The following is a 24616-nucleotide window of genomic DNA, read 5'->3' as shown; positions in this document are numbered from 1 at the left end:
AAAATGATTTAATTTCATGCGAATATTAGAATTTTTCTTAGGGATAATTTTTTCCGGGATATTTTTTCCAGGGATATTTTTTCCGGGGATATTTTTTCCGGGATTTTTTTTCCGGGGATGTTTTTTCAGGGATTCGAAATCGGATGATAGACTCACTTTTCGTCGGAGAGCGTGCGTTTAAATAACTTTCATTATCTTATAATAATAATTCAAATAACTTTTATTCGAGTCTGAACGTATGGAATATTACAGATTAGAGGCTACGAATGAAAATCGAAAATATGAGTCAGTTATGACTGGTACCACATTTTTAATTATGTAAACTTTAGATCGCTCATGTGGAAAAGAGTCGAGTGAATATTCCAGAAAAATTCGAATGAATAATTATCACTCATTTCCGTATTTCCCCTAAAATACTAAACCAATATTTCGACATCCGGTTGCTTGCCACATGAAATGGAATCTGACCGACAACTTATTTTCAACGGTAACAACCAAAAGGGTTCGAATTAATCTTGATAAAAGACTCTCCCTACTTTCCCCGGTATATTTGACTAAATATATGACCGACAAAATTCTTCTGAATTATCAAATTAAAGATCTCCCAATTCATCATTCCGCGCTACTCCCGGCAAATGAATTGCATAACAAAAGCAATTAGTTTCGCCCTTCTAAAAATTAATTATTCACTCGATAGTTAAAGAAGATGAAGTGCCGCGTCAACAATTTAAATTGCTGTACAGAGAGCTGGTAAAATATTCAAAACAAACAAAAACCGCAAACTGTCGCTAAAAGTTCTACAATGAATCACCAAATTTTTTTTTCAGTAAATATTTCCTCGAATGAATCACCTGAATCAGAATAACAAGACTAATTTATCGGCGTGACGATATCACCAGCTGTCTTCGAAACACTCTTTTATGTTATTCCCGGAATATGTGCTCACATAACCGACTGTTGACTTTACACAATTGTTACTGCTTAGATAAACTGCACGTGACAAAATATTCATTACTCATGAGCTGCTTGAATCGTCGAAAGCAATTTACACTGTAATTATAAATTATCTATAATTCTAGTGATTATTTAACAATTATTTTTAAGACCAGGATTTTTCTTCCATTCTCTTGTGATTCATTCGTATACAAAGACAATTTTCTACTATCTTCTAATTTTCCAATTACTGTTATTACTGTTTATTCCTTGCTTAAAACAGATTGCCAATAATGTTCTCTTTGTCAATATGACTTGAGTAATTTTTATTTGCCCATAAAAAAATCATGAAAAATAATAGAAATGGAAAATACAAATAGATGATTAATTTTTTTTCTAATTCAATTGCAATCGTGATAATTTATTATTCTTCAAAATTTATTATTGTGATTTAGATAATATGTAATAAAAACAAATCATTAGATTTTCATCATTAGTGATAAATTAATGACTGTAATGGTTGATTTCGCAGTTGGATGATTTTTTTTCAATTTAAATTCGATGATCTGATTCTCTTATTATGATTGATCTTCATAATCTAAAATATACACGATTCGTAAAAAAAAATCGTTTGGAATTACGACAAAAGTCAAGAGCATCACATGCACCGTGAATTTAGCCGTCACCCAGTGACCCTCTGGTACTCGGTTGCACCAGGCACCGTTTATAGATTGCGAAGACGGTTGCTATAGCGCAGCAGGACTTCTTTGTGTTTAGACGATACTAGACCTTCAGAATTTCCGGAATCCACCGACAGTGCGGCGTTGCCCTTTGCCCAGGGCACCTGGACCATTTACGTGGACCATTTACTATCATTAACTGTGAGTGTATTCCTAAATTGTGTGAATTTATGTGTGTCATTGTCATCATCACCAATGACATCCGATGAAGAATCGTTCCCAACCGCATCAATAATGAGTTCATCAGGAGATCCTTCCATCAGTTTTGACCACCGATCATTGCCATAAGTCATCAGATCAGCAAGCAGGGCTGTCTCAACAGCAGAATTCCATAGATCAATGATCAATTCAGTTCAGCATATGAATCTGTTGCAAGCAATCACAACGAATCGATCAGAAATGTGTGAATCCTGATCGCAACAACAGTCCGACCCAAATCGACGGATTGAGAGATGCTGGAAATCTTTCCAATACCATCAGCACCTCCAACTTCCTGAATGGGTGCCTGCAGCTGTCGTCCACGTGACAGTCAGGTGAACGCTGGTTCGATCCTCGACCGCGTCATCAGCCAGGCCAGCGACGAGGATCAATGCTTGCTTTATCGTCTAGCGAACTATAAGAAAGGAGGTGAATTAATCGACGCTTACAACCGAGGTGGACAGTCAGCAGTGGAGAGACTGATCAAAGAACAGTTCGGCATCCTGATGTACGCCGATGGCAAGGGACAGGTGATTACCACATCATATCCACAAGTCTCATCCCAAAAGCCTTCATTGTCATTTGACGAATGAAAGTTAGATTTCTTAGTTAATCTAGATCGTGTACCTTGACGAAGACTATACATAGCATTCTGAACGTTGGCCAAGTAAATATGAGAGGAAGTTTTCAAAAAAAATTTGATAATTCAGCATTATGATGAGCTTAGCATGGTCTGGTAGAGAAATTCTTGGAAAGTGTTTACCAAAAAACGGTTAGAAAATTGATAAAAATACGGATTAATCATTGTCCGTAGGTGATCAACCGAGCAGAGTACCTGCGCTGGAAATTCCGGGATATCGAGCAAGTAGTTCTTCCCATCGAGGCATCCCTGAGCCGTTTTGACCCACTGGCCCAATGGAACGATCACGAAGCCTGCTGGCAGATGCAGTACAGAGGATCCCTCGGCGAGACCCTCCTGCACGTCCTCATAATATGCGATACAAGGAGTCACACGAGAATAGCGCGAATTCTTCTGAAGTCCTTTCCAAGGTTGGCAATTGATGTTGTCGAGGGTGAGGAGTATCTCGGTGCTGGTGCTCTTCATCTGGCCATTGCATACAACAATAACGAACTAGTACAGGATCTCGTCGAAGCCGGTGCTATTGTATCGCAGAGAGCTATCGGTAGCTTCTTCCTTCCCAAAGATCAGCAGGGCAACACACCAGTCAGAAGCACCGATTACGAAGGACTCGCTTATCTCGGCGAGTATCCACTTGCCTGGGCAGCTTGCTGTGCTAATGAGAGTGTTTACAATCTTCTTCTTGACTCCGGTGCTGATCCGGACGATCAGGATTCATTTGGGAACATGATCCTTCATATGGTCGTTGTTGGGGACAAACTGGTGAGTTCTTTTGGAGTCAATTGGGTCGATTGAATGAATTATATCATTAAATCATTCATCTTTTGAGTCGTTTTGTCAACGTAAATCGATATTTTTCATTAATACAAATGATAGATCAAATGAATCTAATGGAAAATCGAACCTGACCATCCGTTAGAATAACGCGAAGTCTTGACGTGAATGGAGGGTCAAGCTGGGGATTTTTAGAAGATCAATGGAGTTAATTGATGTGTTTGAAATGGGAATTTTTGCCAGGTTTCCAGTATCGTCAAGCCCTCCATTCACGTCACTTCCGTCGTTTTTTCGATATACCAGCAAATGTGAAAATCCATAGGTGCACATGTGCTTTTAATCGAGAGTGTCGATGAAAATGGAGTTGATATTTTTTTCTTTATTGATACTGAAAAATCGAAAATGGATGACGTTGATGGTGACAGGACATGTTCGGATATGCCCTGCGTCATCCAAAATTTCCAGCACGAAATGGAATCGCCAACAATGCTGGATTTACGCCGCTAACACTCGCCTGTCAGCTAGGACGTGCCGAGGTATTCCGTGAAATGCTAGAGCTATCTGCACGCGAGTTTTGGAGATACAGCAACATCACGTGCTCTGCGTATCCGCTCAATGCACTGGATACACTTCTCCCTGATGGCAGAACGAGTAATTTCACTTTCCGAATATTTCACTCTATCTTTTTCTTTATTCTCATTTTTTTTATTTCACTTGTCGATCCCCTTTGGATCGTTTTGGCACGTTCATTCATGCTTTGCACGTACATTTATCAAAGTCAGAGCAATGGTGAATGTTTCCGCCTCTGACAATGAAGATAATCTGAGGACTTTGAGGACTAATTAGGGCTCAGTGCGTCTGCTAATAATGCACAGTCCTGGGAATTTCTTCGTGGATTTATCCCCCATCTCCCTCAACTATCTGATTGGGAAAATCCGATTACTGTTTCATAAAGTCCAGAGTTTGGGGATTAAGAATTTAATTAAATTCGACAAATTGGATCGATTAAATTCATCCGGCTCTCTCCATTTTTACGTCATTTGACTGAATGGATACGTTTTGTCAGTGGTATCAGGTTGTCGTCAATTGCAGCTGATGGATTTTCCGGTTTTTTTTTCAGATTGGAATTCAGCGCTATTCATTATCCTGAATGGCACCAAGGAGGAGCACTTGGACATGCTGGACGGTGGTATTATTCAGCGTCTTCTGGAGGAAAAATGGAAGACCTTTGCTAGAGTAAGTCGATCAATATGAAGAGCTCAGGCATAATACCACGAAATTACACTGAGTTAACTCAGTGGTTCGATGACTCTGACAAAAGTTGCAGTTTCTCAAGCGTCTTATCATTCTCGTATTTCATCTGACAACTCTGTCACTCGCTGTATATCAACGTCCAGCTGAGATGGATGCTGAATTGATGGCGTGGCCAGAGGAGTTGACGGATGTTGGCAGGACAATTGCCGAGTGTGTCACTGTACTCGGTGTTGTTGGATATATTCTTCTGCAGTTGGGGGGTGAAATTGTCAACATCGGGCCGATATCGTTTCTCAAACAATTGGTGAGGCTAGATTTTAACACGGATTTATTCTCCCTGACGGAAAAATATACATATTCTTTCTATAAGATATCTAGTAATTCTTTATTAGCATTTTTTCATTGCAAAATAGTTTGGAATTAAAGCCATCGTATGGATTGCTTTCTGTTCTATACTCTTTTCTCTGTTTTTTTTCCTTTCAGTATGGGCAGCGAAGGAAGAGGGAGGAAAGCATATTTTTTATATTTTTTTCGTTTGTGGAATTATCTCACATGAGGAGATCTATTTTTAATATTTGGAACACATGAGAATTAAATTCAGTTCATTTTCGTTACTGAAAAGTCTCTAATATGAATTTCCAGTAAGAAAATAAAAATAAAGTTTAGACTTTAAATGATGAATAATTTATAATGATAAATGAACAAATCGTTAGGATTTGAATAAATTATGATATAATTCCCGGTTTGTCATTTGATTTTCATTTTAAATCTTGAAGCCAGTTTTTTTTTTGTTGCCGCCTGAGAAAATCCAACTTTTCTGTGGGGCTTGTAGTTTTGAGTTGAGATTTTTTCAAGTCAGAAATTGAAAGGTCAGTCTCAATTGAGGATTTTGAAGTCATCTCAAGATTTTTCAATATTTGGAATTAACCAGTTTTTCAAGTCCTACCCTACGAATTTTGAAAGTTTCATGCTGGAACTTTTATAAATTAACTTGAGACTCTAAAGCTCAACTCGACAAAAATAAAGAGGTCAAGCTGAACTCACAGTCTCACAGTCCCACGGCACAGCTTTGAGAACTCAAATCAACATTTCGAGAAGTCTGCAGTGAATACCTTCCGACCGGTCAAACAAACACTTTCAAAAGTCCGAATATTCCCCATCCAAAGCTCAAAGGGTACTTTCCAAAAATATCGCGTTAAAATCGTGGACGAATGTATTTTATGTATTTTTCGGTGGAATGGGGATCTAGTGGAATTCACTTCTTCGACGGAAGCTATAAAAATTGTACGATCAATCGCTTCAACCAAGCGAATCCTTCTCGACCGATCAATTTGCCAGGGAATCAAGTGGTTTTGCAATAAAAACAGAGTGCAGGGGAAAAGAAGACTAAATAACTGATCGGGGATTAACGACGGAGGTAGAGGTCATGTCGATGCACTAGTGTTACTTCACTCGTAATTCAAATTGTACAATTGACTACTAGGAAGAAAACACTCATCTCCACACGCAAAGTTGGCAAACATGAAGTCTTGAGTAATGCCCTTTCATCGGTGTCCTCAGTTTTATTATATTTACCGGTGTTGTTACTCTGTTCCAGACACACGAACCAGCCAAGTTTATATTTGTAATCAGCAATCTACTTATCCTGGCTTGTATACCGTGTCGTTTAGCTGGTAATCGACACGCTGAGGATGCCATTCTCGTGGTGGCTGTACCTGGCTCATGGTTTCTACTTATGTTCTTCGCTGGGTGAGAATTTTCAACGAATTCTCAATATTTTGCAAAGCAATGTTTGAAATTTCCTCCTTTCCTGCATTTTCAGTCATCAAGGCAATTGAACTTTCAATTGCATGAGCTTAAAATCAAGTGCAATCAAAAACAGTCAATACATTTAGATTTTTTTTTTGCTTTCTGTACTATTTCTTCACAGTTTATCTATCTTATCTTCACTATTATTGTTGACAATCCTAAACAATAAACTTTATATCTTATCTTACCTTATTTATCAATCGGTTTTAAAGCACCAAAATTCTATTGAAAGTAGAATACTAAGTGGAAGCACTGAGCTTAAGCACTTTACTTATCGAACCTCTATGAGGAAGATAACTGAACTAGTAATTATAAATAAATTTATAAATTTGGAGTCACGTGGATTTTAACTCAGATATACTCAGATTTTAATCTGATATTTTTTATTTATCGGTCAACATGCTCGGCCAATAAAACTACCCAGACCGATGCCAAAATGAAAGAATATTCCTTTTTCAAAAGCTTCCGTTCGAAGACAACAAATCGGTAAAAAACACAATAAAATTACCTCCCATCCACCGAAGCCCAGAGTTTTACCAAAAAAAGTTTTTCCAGTTGCAAACTATTTCTCCAATTATCTCGACAAATAATTAACGAAAATCGGCATAATTAGTGGATTTGAAATCGAATATTTTCCTGGTTCACTAATGAGATCATTACCATCGCTTCATTCTCCTAGGCTCTCGCGATTATCGCGATGACCGCGTTTGAACACGTGTTTTAAAGGAGATAATTCAGAACAAGCGATTCCATCGGCTCAATCATCATCACTCTGTTATATCGAAGGACTCAATTTTCTTCTCGGGTTGATAGACCTATTGGAAAATCTCGATAATCCTTTTTTTTCCCTTTTCTGGGACGATGGCTCGATATTGAAATGGAAAGTTGGTTCGGAGAAGAGAGGGTATTGGCGGACTTATTGGAAACTTATCGGCGGATGGAGAAATTTTCCACGAGAACTTGACTTTGTGATTTGATATGCCAATCACGTGAACAGATCCCCTGGTGTTACTTGCGATGGGTGCGTGTGGGTGAATGTCACAGCTATTCATCTTCCTCCTGTTCAACCGCGTATTCTTCAAAATGCCATCCAACTGTCGTCCCGGTACTTTCACGTCATTCCAGGCAACAGATGTGACTAAAAAAATCTTTGGAGTTGAAAAAATTGATAAATGGGGGATGCAGATATTTGTTCCATTGAATGCTATAATTATGAGATTATTATTTTGTTAATTACATTTTCGTTGAATTGACGATTTTGATTTTTTTTTTGTCAGAATAATCAAATTAAATTAGAGAATTCTGATTATTCAAGGATTTTTTGCAGATCGGCAACAACTTGATGGGTTTTTCGTGGTATTATTTTCTCGCTGGGTGAGATAATATTCCGGTGAAGTGGAGTACATGAATGCGATCAAAGATCCATTTGATTGGAAAATCATGGCATTAATCATGCTGCCCCTACCCCGGAGAAACAATCGGACGTAATTCAAATTGTTGAGGAGAATCGAGAGACAGGAGAGGGGAAGGACACTGGAGTTACGAGTACCGATTGACGCCACATGGCTCGTTGGCAGATTGAGTGAATTATTAATCGATGACTCTTCATCATCATCAGATTTGTACCCATTCGAAGATAATAATCCTGACTTTCCCATCATCTCACTTACGTTGAATTCCCGAGAATCATGTCAAACTGAATGATCAGTCAATCTGTTTCTGCCTGTCATGTTTGTGTCAGGAGCATTCATGTCAATTGCTCATGACTTTATCGTGGTCGCTGTTGCATTCGAGTGCATTCATTAATTCGTTAATTAATTTAGGTGCATGGGACACAAAACCACTTATTTATTTATATTCTTATGCGAAATTACAATAATTTTGCAGAATTTTCTACATTTTCTTTGTAACAATCTCAATATTTTTTGGTATTTTTTTTTCCAAAAATTGTTATCGTTTGTTATCACTTCGATTACTAGAAACTTACAATATAATTACTATTTTTTTTGGGAATTTTCTCCCCGAAAATTTTCACAGTCACTACAATCCCAATTATAACACAATTTTTTAAATACAAATCACCCTATTTTACCCACCAAAAATTGTGTTTTTTACTGAAACTACATTACCAATTCAATTATATTTACAATTATAACTGAAATACTAAAAATAATAATACATTTGTCGAATTTTTGTGGAAAAATCGTAATTATTGCGGATACCGAGAGCGGGAATGACATGTCGACGGGTAAATCGAACTCCAGATACAACTCAAAGCATTGAACCCCCTCCTCCCCCCTACCCCTCTCCAATCAATAATAATTAAACCCTCCCCAGAAGAAATGTAGTCATGCATTCCGCATCATTCCCGATAAAACCACCAACCGGATATCACGATGTAAATTGAATTTGACGATAAAATCAGTATGACCATCCTCCTCCCCTCGTCCACCCATCGTGCAGCACGTTATTAATCAACACAACGCGTTGCATTTGGACATTTAACATAAATCGTGAGCGTTCACTATGTGTATTTGTGTAACACCGCCCACCGATATATGTACTACCCCGATGTGAATCTCGTTTGACATAAATGCATGGTATTCATACACAAGGGTGTACATTACATGCGTGTAATTTCGGTATTTGGATAGTGAGGGAGAAGGAGGTACAAAGGTAGATTAGAGTATGTGTGTTGGGTAATGGGGTTGAGGGGATGAATTTTGATTGGCCATTGATTCCACGGCATTTCAGAACAGCTCCAGACGATACCCAATGCTGATAATGACAGTAATGAGTTGCAGGTTATTTTGGTCTAATGAAGTATCGAAGTTCATTTATCAACGATTTATCAGCAATTTGAAATGATCATTTCAGTCACTAGTTGATTACAAGGTATTCTCTACTGGAGGAAATTTTATTCAAATTTCACTGATAGAAAAATTCGGTTGATTATCCAATCAATTATGACGAACCATTTTCTTTTATCTGGTTGCATTAAATAGATATTCGTTGGAGTTGAGTAACAATATTGTTGATTGATTAAAGTATTAGTATTGAGTAGTAGTATTAGTATTGAGTAATAGTATTAGTATTAGTAGTATTGAGGCAACCGAGTATTCAGTAATAATTACCGAATCTCCATTCATGGAACACGCCATCTTGTTCATATCATCTGTTCAAAATCATCCTATATCCGCCACATCCGCTTGCATTCAATGCAATTACCGTTCGTATCAGAATGAAGTGCGTTTTGAACTGATTTTCAATCATTCCAAAATGAAGGTTTTAGTAATGCCTTTTGGTTTGATTGTTTTGCCTGAATGAATTGTCAAAAGCCATGACTTTGTTTCAAAATTGTTTCATGTCCTAGAATTTGATTCTTCTAATCTGTAATGGAATCTAATCCTTCTCGTGAGGATCGGTACCATATCATACATAGTCTACTTTATTTCTTATATTATTCCAAATCATAATTAATCATGAGCGAATAATCTCTTTTTCAGGTCAATTAATGATTCAGTAACTTTTAACGAATATTAAATCAATTATTTTGTCAGTGTTCAGTCCGAATAACCGCCACGCATATATACCATATATATATAAACCGATTAACGCGGGGAATCCCCCAATATTTTTTTTCAGTGATTGGTAGTGGAAGGTTGAGGCTGGGGGTACAATGGCTTATCTGTTTCAGGGCGGTGAGGCTTACAGGGCCCTTCGTCACAATGGTTTACAGCATGATAACTGGAGACATGCTCACCTTCGGCATCATCTACATGGTTGTTCTGTTTGGATTCTCCCAGTCCTTCCATTTTCTCTACAAGGGCTTTCCCAGGGTTCAATCCAGCCTCTACCACTCATATCACTCCACCTGGATGGCTTTGTTTCAAATCACCCTGGGGGATTACAGCGTGAGTTGATTTTAAATCAATGGTAAATATATAGGCCGTTTATTTATTTATGTATTAACTGATTATTTACAAATGTTTGGATCAATATTACATGTAGTTAATTATTTTACAGTTCGATCTTCTTAATTTTTATCGATGCAGCTATAATTGGATCTATTTTTTAATTTCTGCGTTATCTATGCATTAAATATTTATGTTTCATATTAATATTTATGTAAGCGTTATTTATCTTGCTTGTGGATAATTAGGATCTACTGTGAAAATCTGACAAATCTGAAAATGATTTTTTCCCAAAATATGTTATCCTCAATCAAGGATTGATGAAATTATTGCTTCCCAAAACCATCGCCATAGTGGTACATGAAAAATTTAAATACTTTAAGTGGTTTTTCCTGTGCTCCAACCTGAAACAAACTTTTCCCCGATTTAATTGGAAAATTTCACATTGACACTCCGCACACATTGACAAGAACAAATCACGAATTGATACCGTTGAATTTGCAAACTTTCGGATCACACAACTTGGATGAAACTTTGGTAGTAATATACGTGGAGGTAGTGGTGGTGGGTGGAAAAAAAAAAATTTTTTTTTATCAGACATCCTGGGCGTTTTCGATCGGGTCATAAGTCGACGACGTGGTTGAAATATCGCCCGTCTGCTCGAAATATCACCCGATTACTGGATTCGTCTGGTACTTCTAGTGAGTTCACATAGAAAAATAAATCCATTACCCCGAGGTGAGTGAAAATAAATGGCTCTATCTGTTTTTTTTTTCAGTATGGCGATTTGAGTGATACGGCCTACCCGAATTTGAGCAAAACTGTGTTCGCAATATTTATGGTTCTTGTGCCCATTCTTCTCCTCAACATGTTGATAGCCATGATGGGTAACACATATGCGCACGTAATCGAGCAAAGTGAGAAGGAATTCGTGAAACAAGTACGCAATACAATAAATATAAACAATTCCATTCCGCGAAAAAATGGCAAATACCAAGTGCACATAGTGACGTGTCATTAATAATTTTATTTTCAAATATCGCAACTAATTCGTTACTAGTTATTCTAAAACTTATTTGTCCGGCAGTCATTAACTATACGTTTATGTAATCGTAATTTGCGGGGATGTTAAAAGCAAGTCACGATGACTATCAACGTAATTGATGATCATAATGAACCCAATGTACTATTTCTTGGACATTAATTGCAATTACATCAACGCTAATAAGCCTTGGAGTTTCTAATTACGGAATAATTACGGTAAATTATCTTTAGATTATCGTAATTGACAATTATGTTGAGTGTAATTTTCGCTTCAGCTTCAACTGCTGTAAATTCCGGTTGGATTACAGTAATTTTCAATTATTTTGAGCGTAACTTGCGCGTAATTAAAAATGAAATCATAAATTACGTTGATATTATGACTATTTACAATGATATCGAGCGTAACTATTTTTGCGTGCATGATTAGTGTTTCGAAGACAACCCTTTGAGATAATCGACTTGACGTTCTCAAAGGTGATGAATCAATTGGAAAAATGTTAATGAGCTCATTTCACCGAATTTCTTTTGCTTTCACGGTGCTCTCAAGTGGGCGAAAATAGTGGTATCACTGGAGCGCGCAGTATCGCAGAAAGACGCCCACAATTATCTTCAAGAGTACAGCATAAAGTTGGGTCCGGGCGATGACCCGAATAATCCAGCCTCCGAGCAACGAGGTGTCATGGTGATAAAGAGCAAATCCAAGACTAGGGCAAGACAGAGAAAAGGTGCTGTCGCTAATTGGAAGGTATAGCTATAGTTAACGTACTTGAGTCTAAGTGACCTTTACTCACTGGCACAATTCCCCCAATGACTTTCCAGTTCATTTCATATTTCCATGGTTGGCAAGTTGTTTCATTATATCACTGGTGTTTATTAGTTTTCTATTTGTTTTTACCTCTGGGGGAGAAGAGGTTTTCACCAACTTTCAGAAATTACTCGAATCATGGGAAAAGAAAAAAAAATATATCTAACAGCCAGAGTGATATTCATTTGGATAGCAAATTTTGCAAATTCACCGGTACAAACAATAATACAACCAGCCGGAATATGCAATTACCCACTTGTTTTTCGTTTTACAGAGAGTTGGCAAAGTCACAATAGCAGAATTGAAGAAGAGGGGAATGAGTGGGGAGGAACTCAGGTGCATTATGTGGGGCAGAGCGTCCATTTCTACTCCAGTGAGGCGAAGGTATCCATTTCATTGTTCTGTGAAAAAATGATAAGCTTTAAAAAATGATATCCTGATCAAAAATGCGATTATCCGTGGAGCAGAGCTGGGCTAGATTGTTGTTCAACAGACAGGAAGATTTCCTCTTTTCAAAGCTACAATTAAGTTATTTTCAGTAGATTGGTTCGCGAGATAATGGCGTAAAACTGTAACGAGGGGTTGAACAAGTTTGATTTATATTTCCTGGTGTACAACGACTCAAACACTTATCGAGTGTCTTGATTTACCATGTGTTTTATTTGGTGTTTTTTGTATTCAGTCCTCACATGGCTGAGCCAGAAATCTCAGCGTCAGCGGGCGTGACCGGTGGCTTTGGTGATGCTCTCACAGCAGCACTAGATGTAATGGCCTTTGCCCACGACATTGACCTGGCCAGTGCTACCGAGGGAATACCAACTACAGATGCTGCATCAAAAGCAAAGGCACAACAGGCCAAACTACCAACGTCCACCTCAACAACTACAAATCAAACCAATACTCAAGTGCAGTCTTGTGATACAAATCATAGAATCGAGGGCCAGGCAGCTGTTGCTAAAGGTACATTCGCCATTTACTACGTACTTTCTTATTTTTAAAGGGATAAATCCTGAGATACCAGGTCATCTGTCGTTATCGCCTATGATAAATTCCCAGTCGGTTATCACACATTTCGAAGTTACTATCGCACTACACTTGAAAGTTCTGGGAATAAACTAGAAAATTGGAGCAACCACAGTCACATGGATTTTTTGGTGAACTCTGTGTTAACGAATCAGTTCATTTTTTAAATAATCTGGTGATTCTCCATTTTTAGAGCCCGGCGGCACTGGAAAAAGGTTAACAGTTAAAAATAATCATCCATTAAGAATTTAATTCTGTCATATTTATTTTCAGGATGGGCATGAAAATTTGAGCTTTCATTGAAAAAATTAATTACCATGCACTGAACATGAAAGGCCGTTTTTTCTCGAATTCTCAAGACAATGAGAAATTCAGTGACCGTTTTTAATTAAATTTGAATTTAAACCCATATAATTGAAAATCCAGATGTCTCGGCGATTGAAATTTTAAGGAATCGTTACTATTTTGTGGAGTTGTATTTAATTAGTGACATTGTTTATTCAGAACGCAATTGATTATTTATCATGATAATGCACTAATTTGGGGATAATCTGTCTGGAAAGGTGTGGGAATTTCTGGATAGTTGTCAAATTCAAATATAGAAATCTGAATGGATGATGTTATCGATAATTCATGTAATGACTGATAATATGCCCGTGTCTGCCTTCTAAGGTAATCATAATTATATCACTCACAATCGGTCGCGGGTAAATGTTTTTTTTTTATGGTAGGTTAGTCCAGCGTCTCAAGGTCTGACTAATTATATTTAATGGACTTGAATGTATAAGGAATATATAGCCAATGGTGAAATCCTGAGAAGGTAAACGATAGGACGAAAAATTAGTTATAATAAAAGCAGAAAGATAATTTTGAGATTATCATCTTTGTCAAGTGACATCAAGTGATTTTTCTATTTTATTCTGTTGTAGTTGAAAAACCAATAGCGGAGGATATTGTTAGGCCTGTAATTAATTCAAATAAAGAAAAGTGTGAAAAACTGGATCCTCTGTTGAACCTGGTGATTGCCTCGGAGTCCCCGGACTCACACAAGGAGCAACTGCTCAAAATGGCTGAAGAGGCGAGAATCGCCAGTGAGCCCAGGGTGGCCATTGATTCGCAAATACTTGAGACTTTCGGCCTCGGTAATTTTATCGCCCCAGGGGACAATAACCAGCTGGAGACCAAGGAGAGGAAGTACATGGCTGAATCCAGCGACAATGACATATGTGGCAGTAAGTGTATAACAAAATTTACTCTCCAAAAAAAAATCGTCCTCTCCGTTTCATTAAACAATCCGGAAAACCACAATGCATTTTTAAATCATCACCGTATCTGTAATATTTATGATATCATCTTCATGGGAATTGTGGAATGAAAAATACATGAAAAAATTAACATCGCAAAGAATATATTCAAAAATATCTGGAACATATCGAATTTTTATTGGAAAAATTTGATGAACATTGAAAATGAAAATTCATTCTTCCAGATATTGATCCTTTTTTTTATATAGAACTGCTTCTCGGACATAAATGCCCTCTCCCTTAGTTTTTGAAATTTTCAACGATTTCAATAATTGATTTCATGACCTAGATAATTTTGAGAAGTACCATCTGAACGCTGACCGGAGGCCGCGAGTTGGTCGACCAATTGTCGACCTACTGTATGAGGATTTCGTTGAACTGAGTTTGAAATTTTCCAACAAACTTTTAATTAATTTCATTCGCAATTGAACTGAATTTAATGAATTAATGTGCATTACAATCTTAAAGGACAACATTTTCGTATAAAAAATAATTATTCTCACGGTTATCATATTTTATCATTATTTCGGTAATTGTATAATAGAACTACTTCATCTAATTTTCAATTTTTCTCATCTTAATAATTATCGAAAGAAAGGAAAAGATAACATTGCGCCGCACTCAATGAAGATAGGCCAAGTGGACGTTTTATCGGTGTGACGTCACAGGCGATGTTGTCGCGTATAATATACACGACACAACTACCCCCTCAATGCGGTTAAATTTTTTCCTCTTAACACGAGAATTGTTTGCGAATTCCGCCCTTAGTTACATTGTATAAGTTGACTGTGAACTTTATGAAGATATTTTTACTTTCTCGATTAGGTATATACCTGGAGGGAGTAGACCAGTCCAAGTCGACTTTTTGTGGGGTTCATAGGAGTCGCGAGTACCCGTCGCGAACCCTGGGTCATGCTAAATGCTGGTGAGGCTTGTAACTTTTTCAAAAGTGCCTCACCATGCTTTAAATTTTTGTAAATGTCTCGCAATATTATTAACTGCTTTTGGGAGGAAAAGTGAAGGAAGGGGTACCCGCGCACCTACATGAGTATCCACCGAAAAGTTTGATGACTCAAAGAGGTTAAATTCATTCATACCCGCTCAGTTCGGACCCCAACGATGTCTATTTACTGTAGGATATACCTCAAATTTTAAAAAATCATGAAACTGAAAAAGTTGGAAATAGAAGTAGCTTTAATATACTATTACCATAATTTCTGCATTTTTAAAAATTTATCACATTTAAAGGTTTACTTCTCACATATTAATCAATAGATAAAGAACAATTACTGTAAATACTAATTGATGATAGTCAATAATGATATTACATCAAATATTTAAAAATGTTGTGAGATGTTCCATTTTGGTGTATTATAATAAATTTCAAATGTGATTTTGTGTGATTTTTCAAAGCAATATTTTTGTAAATAATATTTCCGCAAATAATATTTCGCCATGTAACTATTTTCACCATTGTCAATGCTCCCTGGATTGCTCCACCTGAACTAACCTCACCGTAAAATAAAAAACCACCCCTAGCTCTCGGCGTCTCCACAAATAATAATTCCAATTTCAGACTCAAATCTCTTGGGGGCAGAATCCCGTCTACGTCGGATTCGTTCAGCGAGTCTGCGTTACTCCTCATCAGCCCGCCATCGCCGTTCAAGTCGCGGTGTTACCCTAGAATCCTCCTCATCCACCGACGAACAGGCGTATCCCTCTCACCTCTCGACGAAGCCACCCACTCCACCCCACGTCAATGGATATCTAGAGCTCCAGCAGACGCCAGACAACAAAACTAATCCGGATGATTCCAGGCAAAATGAGAAGAATGGGGAGCAACGTATCAATAAGAATCACAAGCGTCGCCCCAAAACCGCCAAGAACAGGTAATGAATATAAAAAATCTATGAAACGGCCATCAATTTCCCATATCGGATTGCAAAATCCTTTAAACAATAACATTATTCAACATATTTAATGGTTGGTTATCGATTCGTATAATAATTTTTATGCCATCGGTGCCCGTAATCACGCGATTCTAACCTCGCTTCGCTCGGTTAAATCGCGGATTCCGGGCGCAATGACATAAAATTTTGTATGAAACGCGTGCGTAATATATTTTTCGACTCGTGGGATTGTAAAACTCGCCTTCGGCTCGTGTTACAAACCTCCCACGAGTAAAAAAATATATTACGCACGTGTTGCATAATATACTAATATAGAATTTAAGCAGTTCATTAAATAAAAATGGCCGCACGGCGCAATTCAATAGCTGTTATTCGATGAAAGACATTTATTTATTGTTTTTTCTTTCGTTGCAGGGTTGTACCATCCGAAGTAATAACCGATGTCCATGAAATGAATAGTAAGAAAAATGGGAATATAACGCCACCATCGCCAACAGATCCACTTGAGCCATGGAGTACTCGCGGCATCAGCGATATGAATACACTATTAGCATGGCGGGAGAATGGGTTGGATAGCCCTTGATGGAAAAATATTCTCCACTGATTTCAATTTAATGAAAATTGTGTGAAAATCAACTTGTCTTTTTACTATTGTACGCTGAAAACCGAGTTGACGGTGTCGAGTTGAAGACTCGTGGATTACGAATGAATAATGGCTGGGAAGACGGAAACGGTTGTGAATGCACTACTTTCTGTCAAATTATTGTATGAAAATAATTTGTAGGACATAAAACCACTTATACAAATATAAATATCATAACTTTGAAAAGTCATTCATCTTTCTTTACATCAGCTTTTTTTGTTATTTTATCGTCTATTCCTCCGCAGGACACAGTGATTTCATTATTACGATGAAGTAGATTCTACTGCAACATCCCAATAATTTAATTCTCTCCTTCAAAACTATTCGTAAAGAGTAGAATCGAATCAATTGTTGAAACATTAGCAGAACAAAATAAAGCAAATGGAATGCATTAAACAATGGATTTATTCCAAAAAATAAAATCAAATTGGTTCGATAGATCATCTTTTTCTCCGCAGTCATTCTCAAATGTATTTAACCATCGCTAAGTTATTATTATTACATATTACAGAAATTGTAATAGGTTTAACGTATTGGGAGGACGACGTGGGCGTACAATAGTTCATATCCCCTAGCATCTTTCACAGTAACGAAAGCTCTGTACTTATATTTATTAGTATCAACTCCGTAATAGAAAACCATATTCCTACATTGATAAGTGCTAAGAAGTCCTGGGGTGACTGATTTTACTCCCTGTAGATAAAAATAGGTTTAAAAATGGTTCCACTCTCACTTTTAATTTCTTGATAATTGCACTATTTATATACACAAGATGTTCATAATCCCTGTCACTACCTTAGCCCTAATTATCTTGTCGTTACAGAATTAAGTGGCGATTAATGATTGATTACTCACCGGTGCTACTGGACAATGACTCATTCCTAAAAGATCTCGTGCAAACTTTGACCATGCGCCAGGTTCATTATTTCCTGGTGCGCGACAGAGATTTGCTGTACCCTCAGTGTAACGAGTCCAACTACCTCCTCCGAATAAAGCGTCAGTCCATTTTTCTACCTTATAAGTCATCTAAATCGCGTCATAGAAATTTAAAGAATTATATTAATGAACCAGATTAGAGGTGAGAGTATTGCTAACCGTAAAAGGGCCATTTCCTTTTTGCACCCAATTGACAGAGTTGTACCAGAATTCACCCTTGTTTTGTCCTTGCACCCAGGGGTTGCTTGGAATCACGACAGAGGCTTCACTACTATCCACACTTCGTATTATTTCGCATTGATGGTGATTGACAGCATTTGACTGGAATAAATACTCGAGTGATGGAGGATGTTGCATGCGTGGAGAAAATAAATCAGTTTCGCCAAGGATTCACTCCCTTGGGAAAGTATGTTTTCATAAAAAATTTATCGTTACAAAATTAAATGAAATTACATATGTAGATTTAAACCCATGAATTCAATATATGCGCCTTTAATGATTCAACTTAATGATTCAACATGTATACCGGTTGAATACGGGGGGTTTTACTTTTTCGTTATTCATGAAATTATTGATTGATGTTTTGTTTACGGATTAATATTTGTGCTTCAATTGATGCGATTTACTGTATTGTGCTTGTGCTATTAAACTATAGACATTGTTATCGAATCGATTTTCATACACCATGATTTTGCTGAAAACACTATTCAATTTGTTGACGATTAATTTGTGTGTTACAATTTACGTGCGTAATTTAGAGCTGCAGCCAACAGTCTTTTTTTGACAATTTATTTGGTTTTGGAGACTTACCTGCCCTGTCCAAAAGCAGACAAGCAGGAGTAGTTGGATAGTGTTCATCATATCTGAATGGAGTTTTCTGGATTGTGATGACTTGAAAAAACCTGAGGACTTTTATACTATGTGCGAGAGCAATTAGCTTTTTGAGTTGTAGACGTTTGAGGACAGTCGCCTAGTATTGTGATTTTTTTATATGCTCGACCTCGCTTCAGTTTGATAAGGATGTTCTTCAAACTTCGAAGCTTCAAACATTTCTTCATTGAGTACATTCTTCCAATTTTTCTTTGTTTACAATTTTGACAATTTACAAAAAAGAACATGACAAGTTCCGATGCTCCGAAAATCACAGGGAAGTGCTGCTCTTGTAACTTTTGCGAATGAATTATTTTCTGCATTGAAAAATGCGACACTAATCAGCCAGTAATTATTTCCCGAAATAGATTATTTGTTTTCGTCCCGTCGTATGATAACGAGGCTTTATCAAGTGTCAAGTCTTTATCGTCGTTTTATTTTTATTTCTTACGTTTACCCGACAAAGTATTGTTTATATTTTAGTAAGGTCACTTCTACTGACAATTTACCAATGTCTCTCAACTCTTTTATTGGTCTAGAAAAATTTGCGTGCTTATTAGTCGTATTATATTATATTATCAAATACAAAAATATTTAAAAAATCAATAAATGATGAGATGAGAATAGATCAACGAGAGATTTCGTTTGACGGTTCTTTTCTTAGAGGAAAACATCGAATGGTGAATGATTAACTCTCAATTCACCGGTGAATTCATATCGATCTCTGAAAGAAGCAGAATGGCTTGGACAGCCGCTAATGTAAAAATATCCCCAAGTGATTTAAATTGTAATGAAAAATGCGTGGAAATGAATTCAACGTTTCACAATTGCTCTCTAAAGAATTGAGGATGAATTTGCTACAAGTTCTCAGATTATGAATGGATAATGTTGCTTCTGTCGAGTTGCGTGACGAAAATATTTCACAAAGATGTTAAACAAATTATATCACTTTCAAATTATATCAACTTTTACTGGTACTTCATGTGGGCATTTCTTCATTCTGCATTCTTCCACAGTTTGATGTCATTTTATTATTACGACGAAACGATTTCTACTGGAGTTCGTTTTACGAAAAATATACTATTCCTGGTGAATTATCTGGAAATTCGGAGAGAATGAAGAGGATGAATGGTTAAAATAACCGCATCAGAATAAAATTCAATGATGAGACGGAATTATTTTATTCATATAGTCGAAACTCAAAATAATTTGCCAAATAAATTTTCGTTCGACATAGTCAAGTGGGACTTTAAATGAATAATTGTTAATTAATTATCGTTATGATTAATTCATGTCCTCATTATCTGGTGTTGAGTTTTGCCGTAAAATTTTGGGACTACCAATTGTCAGTTTTTAACGAATGGGCAGCACGACTTGACCGCTCAGTATTTCGCTGCCACTGGCATCATTTAAAGTGAGAAATACTCGGTACTTATATTTACTAGTATCAACTCCATAGTAGAATACCATGTTTCTGCAGACATTAGTGCTGAGAATAGTACTATCTGGTGTTTTGTCGCCCTGTCAAAAAAGTGGATAAAAAATCCCAATTAAAACCAATTTTAATCATAAGTGCGTGCTAATTAAAAATTTCTAAAATGCATAGAAAATGAGGTCGCTGTATATTCGGCTGATATGAACAAGATTCACTCACTATTTTACTATTACACTATTACTGAATCATTAATTGACCTGCGATACAGACGGTTCGTTCATGGTTAATCATAAATTAATAATAATATAAAAAATAAAGTAGACGATGTATAGTATCATGCCGATCCCCACGGGAAGGTTTCAATTCCATTACAGATTAGAACAATCAACTTCCAGGAGATGAACTACTTTTTTTAATCTTATGACTTTTGAAAATTAATTTAGACAGAACAATTAAATCAAAAGCCATCACTAAATTCTCCACTTTTTATGAATGATTTAAAATTGTTTTAAAATGTACTTCATTATGATGAGAATGATAATTGAATTGAATGTAAGCGGATATAGCCGATGATTGTAAACAGACGATGTGAACAAGATGGCGTGCTCCATGAATCGCGTTTCGGTAATTATTACCGAGTACTCGCTTGGCCCAACAAAACTGTTGGGTTCCTACAGCTGCATACGAAATTACATACGAAATTATACTTTATTTAATCAATGATGAATAAAGTTATATAGAACGAATATGTATTTTGTTCGATTTGTGTGATTTTTAGATGAAGATGGACTTTCTTGTTCCTTCGCTACTGATGATAATTGAATTGTGAGTACTCACCGCTGAGATTGGGCAGTTAGAGACTCCCAAAAGATCTCGTATAAACTTTGCCCAAGAGCCAGGTTCGTCATTTCCTGGTTGTCTGCAGATGTCACCTGAACCGTCAGTATAAAAACCCCAACTTCCTCCTCCAAATAAGGCATCATTCCATTTTTCTACTTTGTAAGTCATCTGCATGAAATTAATGAATAAGATGAAATCATTATCGAACTGCCACAAAATAACTAATGATAGGCTTATTTCGGTAGTCGATTTTTTGGGGCATATCTCGGAATTGAATACAGCTAGCGAAATTTGCTTTAAGACCTTTTTTGTAGAGTGCAGTAACGGCCACAGAAAATGTCGTAACACAAATCTAGCTAGCTCCTGCAGATTTACAGATATTGCCCAAAAACCCACCGGTTACTCCGCGGGTGCAGAATGGAAATTAATGAACGTTAAAGTTTAAATTAATGAGACATCAAAGTAACTACCAACCTGGAGAGGACCGCTGACGTCTTGTAGGAAATTGATTGAGCTGTACCAAAATTCTGATCTGCTTCCTGCTTGGACCTGTGATCCCGTGAGGTAAACAGAGAGTTCATCGCTGTCAACTGCACGTATTATCTCACATTGCTGATGATTTACCGCATATGACTGAAAAATAACCAAATGCTTTTAGAATCAACATCAACTAATTTTCACTCATAATTCTTTATTTAATTCAATTTAATTAGTAATTCAAAAAAGTTCGGGCAAGAATTTAAATTTACTTTACAAAATTTCAATTTGTTTTTCATTAATAATATTGGAATTAAATGCATTATTGCTGAAATAAAAAATTGTGAATATGAGATAGAACATTCATTGAAAATTCCGTCAACTAAAATTCTACGATAATAAACAAAAAATGAAGTAATTAGTTTTTGGAAAAGAATAATGCAGGAGATTTTTAGTAAATTTAAAGAGAAAATGTTTTTGCAGTATTAATGCATTATTTTTTAATAGAAAAATCGGAGAAAATCGTTGGAATTTAATGAAAAATGATTTTTAATGTAACGACTTACCCAGTCTATACAGAGACAGACGAATAACAGGAAAACTTGAAGCTTGCTCATCATATTACGATGGTGATTCCAAAAAGTGGAACCTCACGGTAAACAATGATCTTTTATACTTTGTGCTAGGTAATGATCAGGTAATGAACCATTGCAATTGTTTACGTTCGGTAATTGTGTTTTATCAGTTTTCGCTCATGTTTTTGTAAAGTTATCTTTAAACGCCTCAGTTTGATAAGAGCATTTCTCTTTTTGAAATGTTTTTTAGTCCGGTGCATCGTAAATCGGCCAACTATTTTTTCTCTTGACGTATTTATATTGGTTAAACAAACACTGATAAAAACTACTTTTTTCTTCTACGCGATAATTTCTAATGACTTTCGTCATTTTTTTAATGCGAAGATTGTCAAATAATAATCTCATGTCAACCGTCGATTTAAAAAAATGATCATGAAATAATTAATTTTTAATACCTACTGCGATTATCTTAAAACTCTGAAAATATTTCACCGTGACTATTCATTTTGGGGAAAATCATTCTCGGGAATTGATATTAATTTTGCTTAACTAATTAAATATATTTATTTGACTGATTGTATAAAAGTTGCAATTTCTCAAAGCTACAATATTCTAATTAGATATTGTTTATCGATAATTATCTTGCCATTCAAATGAACTGAAATTATTACAATGGAAAATAAGAATTCGAGATGAATATTGCGAAAAGTTTTTCTCAGGCTAGAAAATACTATAAAAATCGCCGAAGCTCTTTGATAAACCGAAGATAATTCTGTGCCTCGTAGTTCCTTTTTGACCCACATTTTCCATCCCTTTGAATTCTCTCTCCTGTTTCATCAAGTCGTCATATATAATTTGCAATTCCAATTGTACTGAAATTGTCTATTTCAAATCAAATTTACGGGTTTTCCGTCATTACGCGTTGCTGAAACCGAAATTATCGAAAACTGATATCGGGTAGAGGAAAATGGCGCATTGAGCCGGGGAAAAGTGTAAGAAATGAGCGACAAAAAACGTGAAAAAATCAGTGGAATAGTAATGGTACGAGCGACAACGATAACGTGGGGCAATTTTCCCATTCACCCTCAAACCCCTTTGCTATTCTCCACTCACGAGACTCGAGAACTTTTCACCAACGAATATTACTCGCGATCCCTCGGTGCTTGAAAGAAAAATGAAATAAAAAAAAATCGTAAAAAAAAAGAAAGTGAAGGAACGTTTTGAGTAGAGAACACGGCCGATGCGTGCTAGCCTCGCCCTTTTTCTCATCCCCTGCTGGCAAACTCTGAAAGAATAAAAATGAAAAAGGATCAAATGAGTTGAAAAAAATACACTCTGGAATATCATAAACAAAATTTGATTTTTTTACTTTCCCGACTTGCTTGACTAGATTTTATGATTTTTTTACAGGCTCTCCCGGCCAAATACCGTGAAAATACATATTTATCAACGCTTTAATAACAAAACAGCATAAGTAGTTGAAAAGTCGATATTAACTAGAAATCAACGGAGAATTGTGGAAATTACATGCGCCGAAATCACTTTTTTCGTTAATTAACCATTTATCTCGATAATCATCAAATTGGAGAGAAAATGGTGAATAACTTTTTTATAGTTGATTTAATTGCCGACAAAAAAGGTCATTTGATATTTTCCTGCAAACTCCATCATTTTCCAGATTAATCGATATTTAAAAAATGGAGTTGTAATCAAGTGCATTCTAGTTTCGGTAATTGAACCCGTAATTACATATTATTCCTCAATCATTCCGTGGATTATAGATTTTTGCAGCGACGTGGAAATGCCATCAAGTTATTCATGCAATAAGTAAACATATTATATATTTATATGTACATATATTTATGTTTAACGTGATTCGTTGCAAGACGCAGTTACTCGATCGTTTTCAATCAAATGAAGATATTTTTTCTGCTGAATCAAATAAACGAATGGATGAATAAACAATGGACTAATGAGCATTCAGAGGTTCATATCAATATCAGAAATATATATAAACATATTCGTCTATTGTTTCATTTATCAACTGAAGCCTGTAGAGATAATGGACTCGACGAAAATTAATAAATGGCATTTATATTCGATGAATTTATTTAATTAGATTATTATTATATTGAGGACTTCAATGTTCGACAATTAAAGTATTGCATATTCAGTCTCTTTATTGTAGCATTGGGTTTTTGCATCAAATAATGGAAAGAGAATTATTATTTATTTATTATTTATGTTAAAAAAACAATGAATAAAGATTGGTTATTATAAATTTTTTGCAAATTTCGTTCATTATCGTATCGAGGTATGCTGAAGGAAATATTGAATAAATAAATCTCAATGAAATAAAAGGTGTTCCAAATTTGTGTGGTAACTCAATCTACTTTTTTTTTTCATCAAATTTTGGAAAAAAAAAACAAATTTTTACGTGATTTGTAATCAAATTTCACACTCGTAATTCATTTTTCGGTGAAGGCAACAAC

General features: G+C 36.1%; 3 protein-coding genes across 3 annotated transcripts in view; 1 reads left to right on the top strand and 2 right to left on the bottom strand.

The window, feature by feature from the left end:
• Positions 1 to 17139, top strand: part of iav (transient receptor potential cation channel subfamily V iav) — a 32409-nt gene extending 15270 nt beyond the window's left edge. The window contains exons 2-15 of the mRNA XM_011317235.1: positions 1711 to 2401; positions 2686 to 3273; positions 3711 to 3936; positions 4406 to 4521; positions 4607 to 4843; positions 6137 to 6288; positions 10046 to 10262; positions 11041 to 11202; positions 11854 to 12051; positions 12386 to 12495; positions 12794 to 13071; positions 14064 to 14366; positions 16015 to 16327; positions 16763 to 17139. Coding sequence (XP_011315537.1) covers positions 2171 to 2401; positions 2686 to 3273; positions 3711 to 3936; positions 4406 to 4521; positions 4607 to 4843; positions 6137 to 6288; positions 10046 to 10262; positions 11041 to 11202; positions 11854 to 12051; positions 12386 to 12495; positions 12794 to 13071; positions 14064 to 14366; positions 16015 to 16327; positions 16763 to 16931 — 3300 coding nt within the window. The 5' untranslated portion in view covers positions 1711 to 2170 and the 3' untranslated portion in view covers positions 16932 to 17139. The remainder of the gene's footprint in view (positions 1 to 1710; positions 2402 to 2685; positions 3274 to 3710; positions 3937 to 4405; positions 4522 to 4606; positions 4844 to 6136; positions 6289 to 10045; positions 10263 to 11040; positions 11203 to 11853; positions 12052 to 12385; positions 12496 to 12793; positions 13072 to 14063; positions 14367 to 16014; positions 16328 to 16762) is intronic.
• A 283-nt stretch (positions 17140 to 17422) lies between these two features.
• LOC105274284 (uncharacterized) lies at positions 17423 to 18838 on the bottom strand. Its single transcript, XM_011317232.1, has 4 exons — positions 18738 to 18838; positions 18087 to 18248; positions 17847 to 18017; positions 17423 to 17684 (listed from the first exon to the last, which is right to left on the bottom strand). The coding sequence occupies exons 1-4, from the start codon at positions 18786 to 18788 to the stop codon at positions 17517 to 17519; spliced, it is 552 nt and encodes a 183-aa protein (XP_011315534.1). The 5' UTR covers positions 18789 to 18838; the 3' UTR covers positions 17423 to 17516.
• Positions 18839 to 19954: 1116 nt separating this feature from the next.
• On the bottom strand, positions 19955 to 22223 carry LOC105274283 (uncharacterized). Its single transcript, XM_011317231.1, has 4 exons — positions 22116 to 22223; positions 21547 to 21705; positions 21070 to 21240; positions 19955 to 20318 (listed from the first exon to the last, which is right to left on the bottom strand). The coding sequence occupies exons 1-4, from the start codon at positions 22167 to 22169 to the stop codon at positions 20151 to 20153; spliced, it is 552 nt and encodes a 183-aa protein (XP_011315533.1). The 5' UTR covers positions 22170 to 22223; the 3' UTR covers positions 19955 to 20150.
• Positions 22224 to 24616: the final 2393 nt, after the last annotated feature.

The sequence above is a fragment of the Fopius arisanus genome, unplaced genomic scaffold, assembly GCF_000806365.1.
Source record: "Fopius arisanus strain USDA-PBARC FA_bdor unplaced genomic scaffold, ASM80636v1 scaffold00010, whole genome shotgun sequence".
In the NCBI taxonomy this organism is placed as follows: Eukaryota; Metazoa; Arthropoda; class Insecta; order Hymenoptera; family Braconidae; genus Fopius; species Fopius arisanus.
Note: the sequence above shows the minus strand (reverse complement) of the source record. Positions and strands in the feature narration are given on the sequence as shown.

What these genes read in the sequence shown, in the direction of transcription:
- LOC105274284 (XM_011317232.1), bottom strand. Translation starts at nt 18,788, where the DNA reads ATGATGAACACTATCCAACTACTCCTGCTTGTCTGCTTTTGGACAGGG. An exon ending in TCTGCTTTTGGACAGGGCAG is followed by an intron (nt 18,249 to 18,737) that starts GTAAGTCTCCAA and finishes TATTTATTCCAG; the next exon opens with TCAAATGCTGTCAATCACCA. An exon ending in GTCATTGTCCAGTAGCACCG is followed by an intron (nt 17,685 to 17,846) that starts GTGAGTAATCAA and finishes TTTTATCTACAG; the next exon opens with GGAGTAAAATCAGTCACCCC.
- LOC105274283 (XM_011317231.1), bottom strand. Translation starts at nt 22,169, where the DNA reads ATGATGAGCAAGCTTCAAGTTTTCCTGTTATTCGTCTGTCTCTGTATA. An exon ending in TCTGTCTCTGTATAGACTGG is followed by an intron (nt 21,706 to 22,115) that starts GTAAGTCGTTAC and finishes GTTATTTTTCAG; the next exon opens with TCATATGCGGTAAATCATCA. An exon ending in ACGTCAGCGGTCCTCTCCAG is followed by an intron (nt 21,241 to 21,546) that starts GTTGGTAGTTAC and finishes AATTTCATGCAG; the next exon opens with ATGACTTACAAAGTAGAAAA.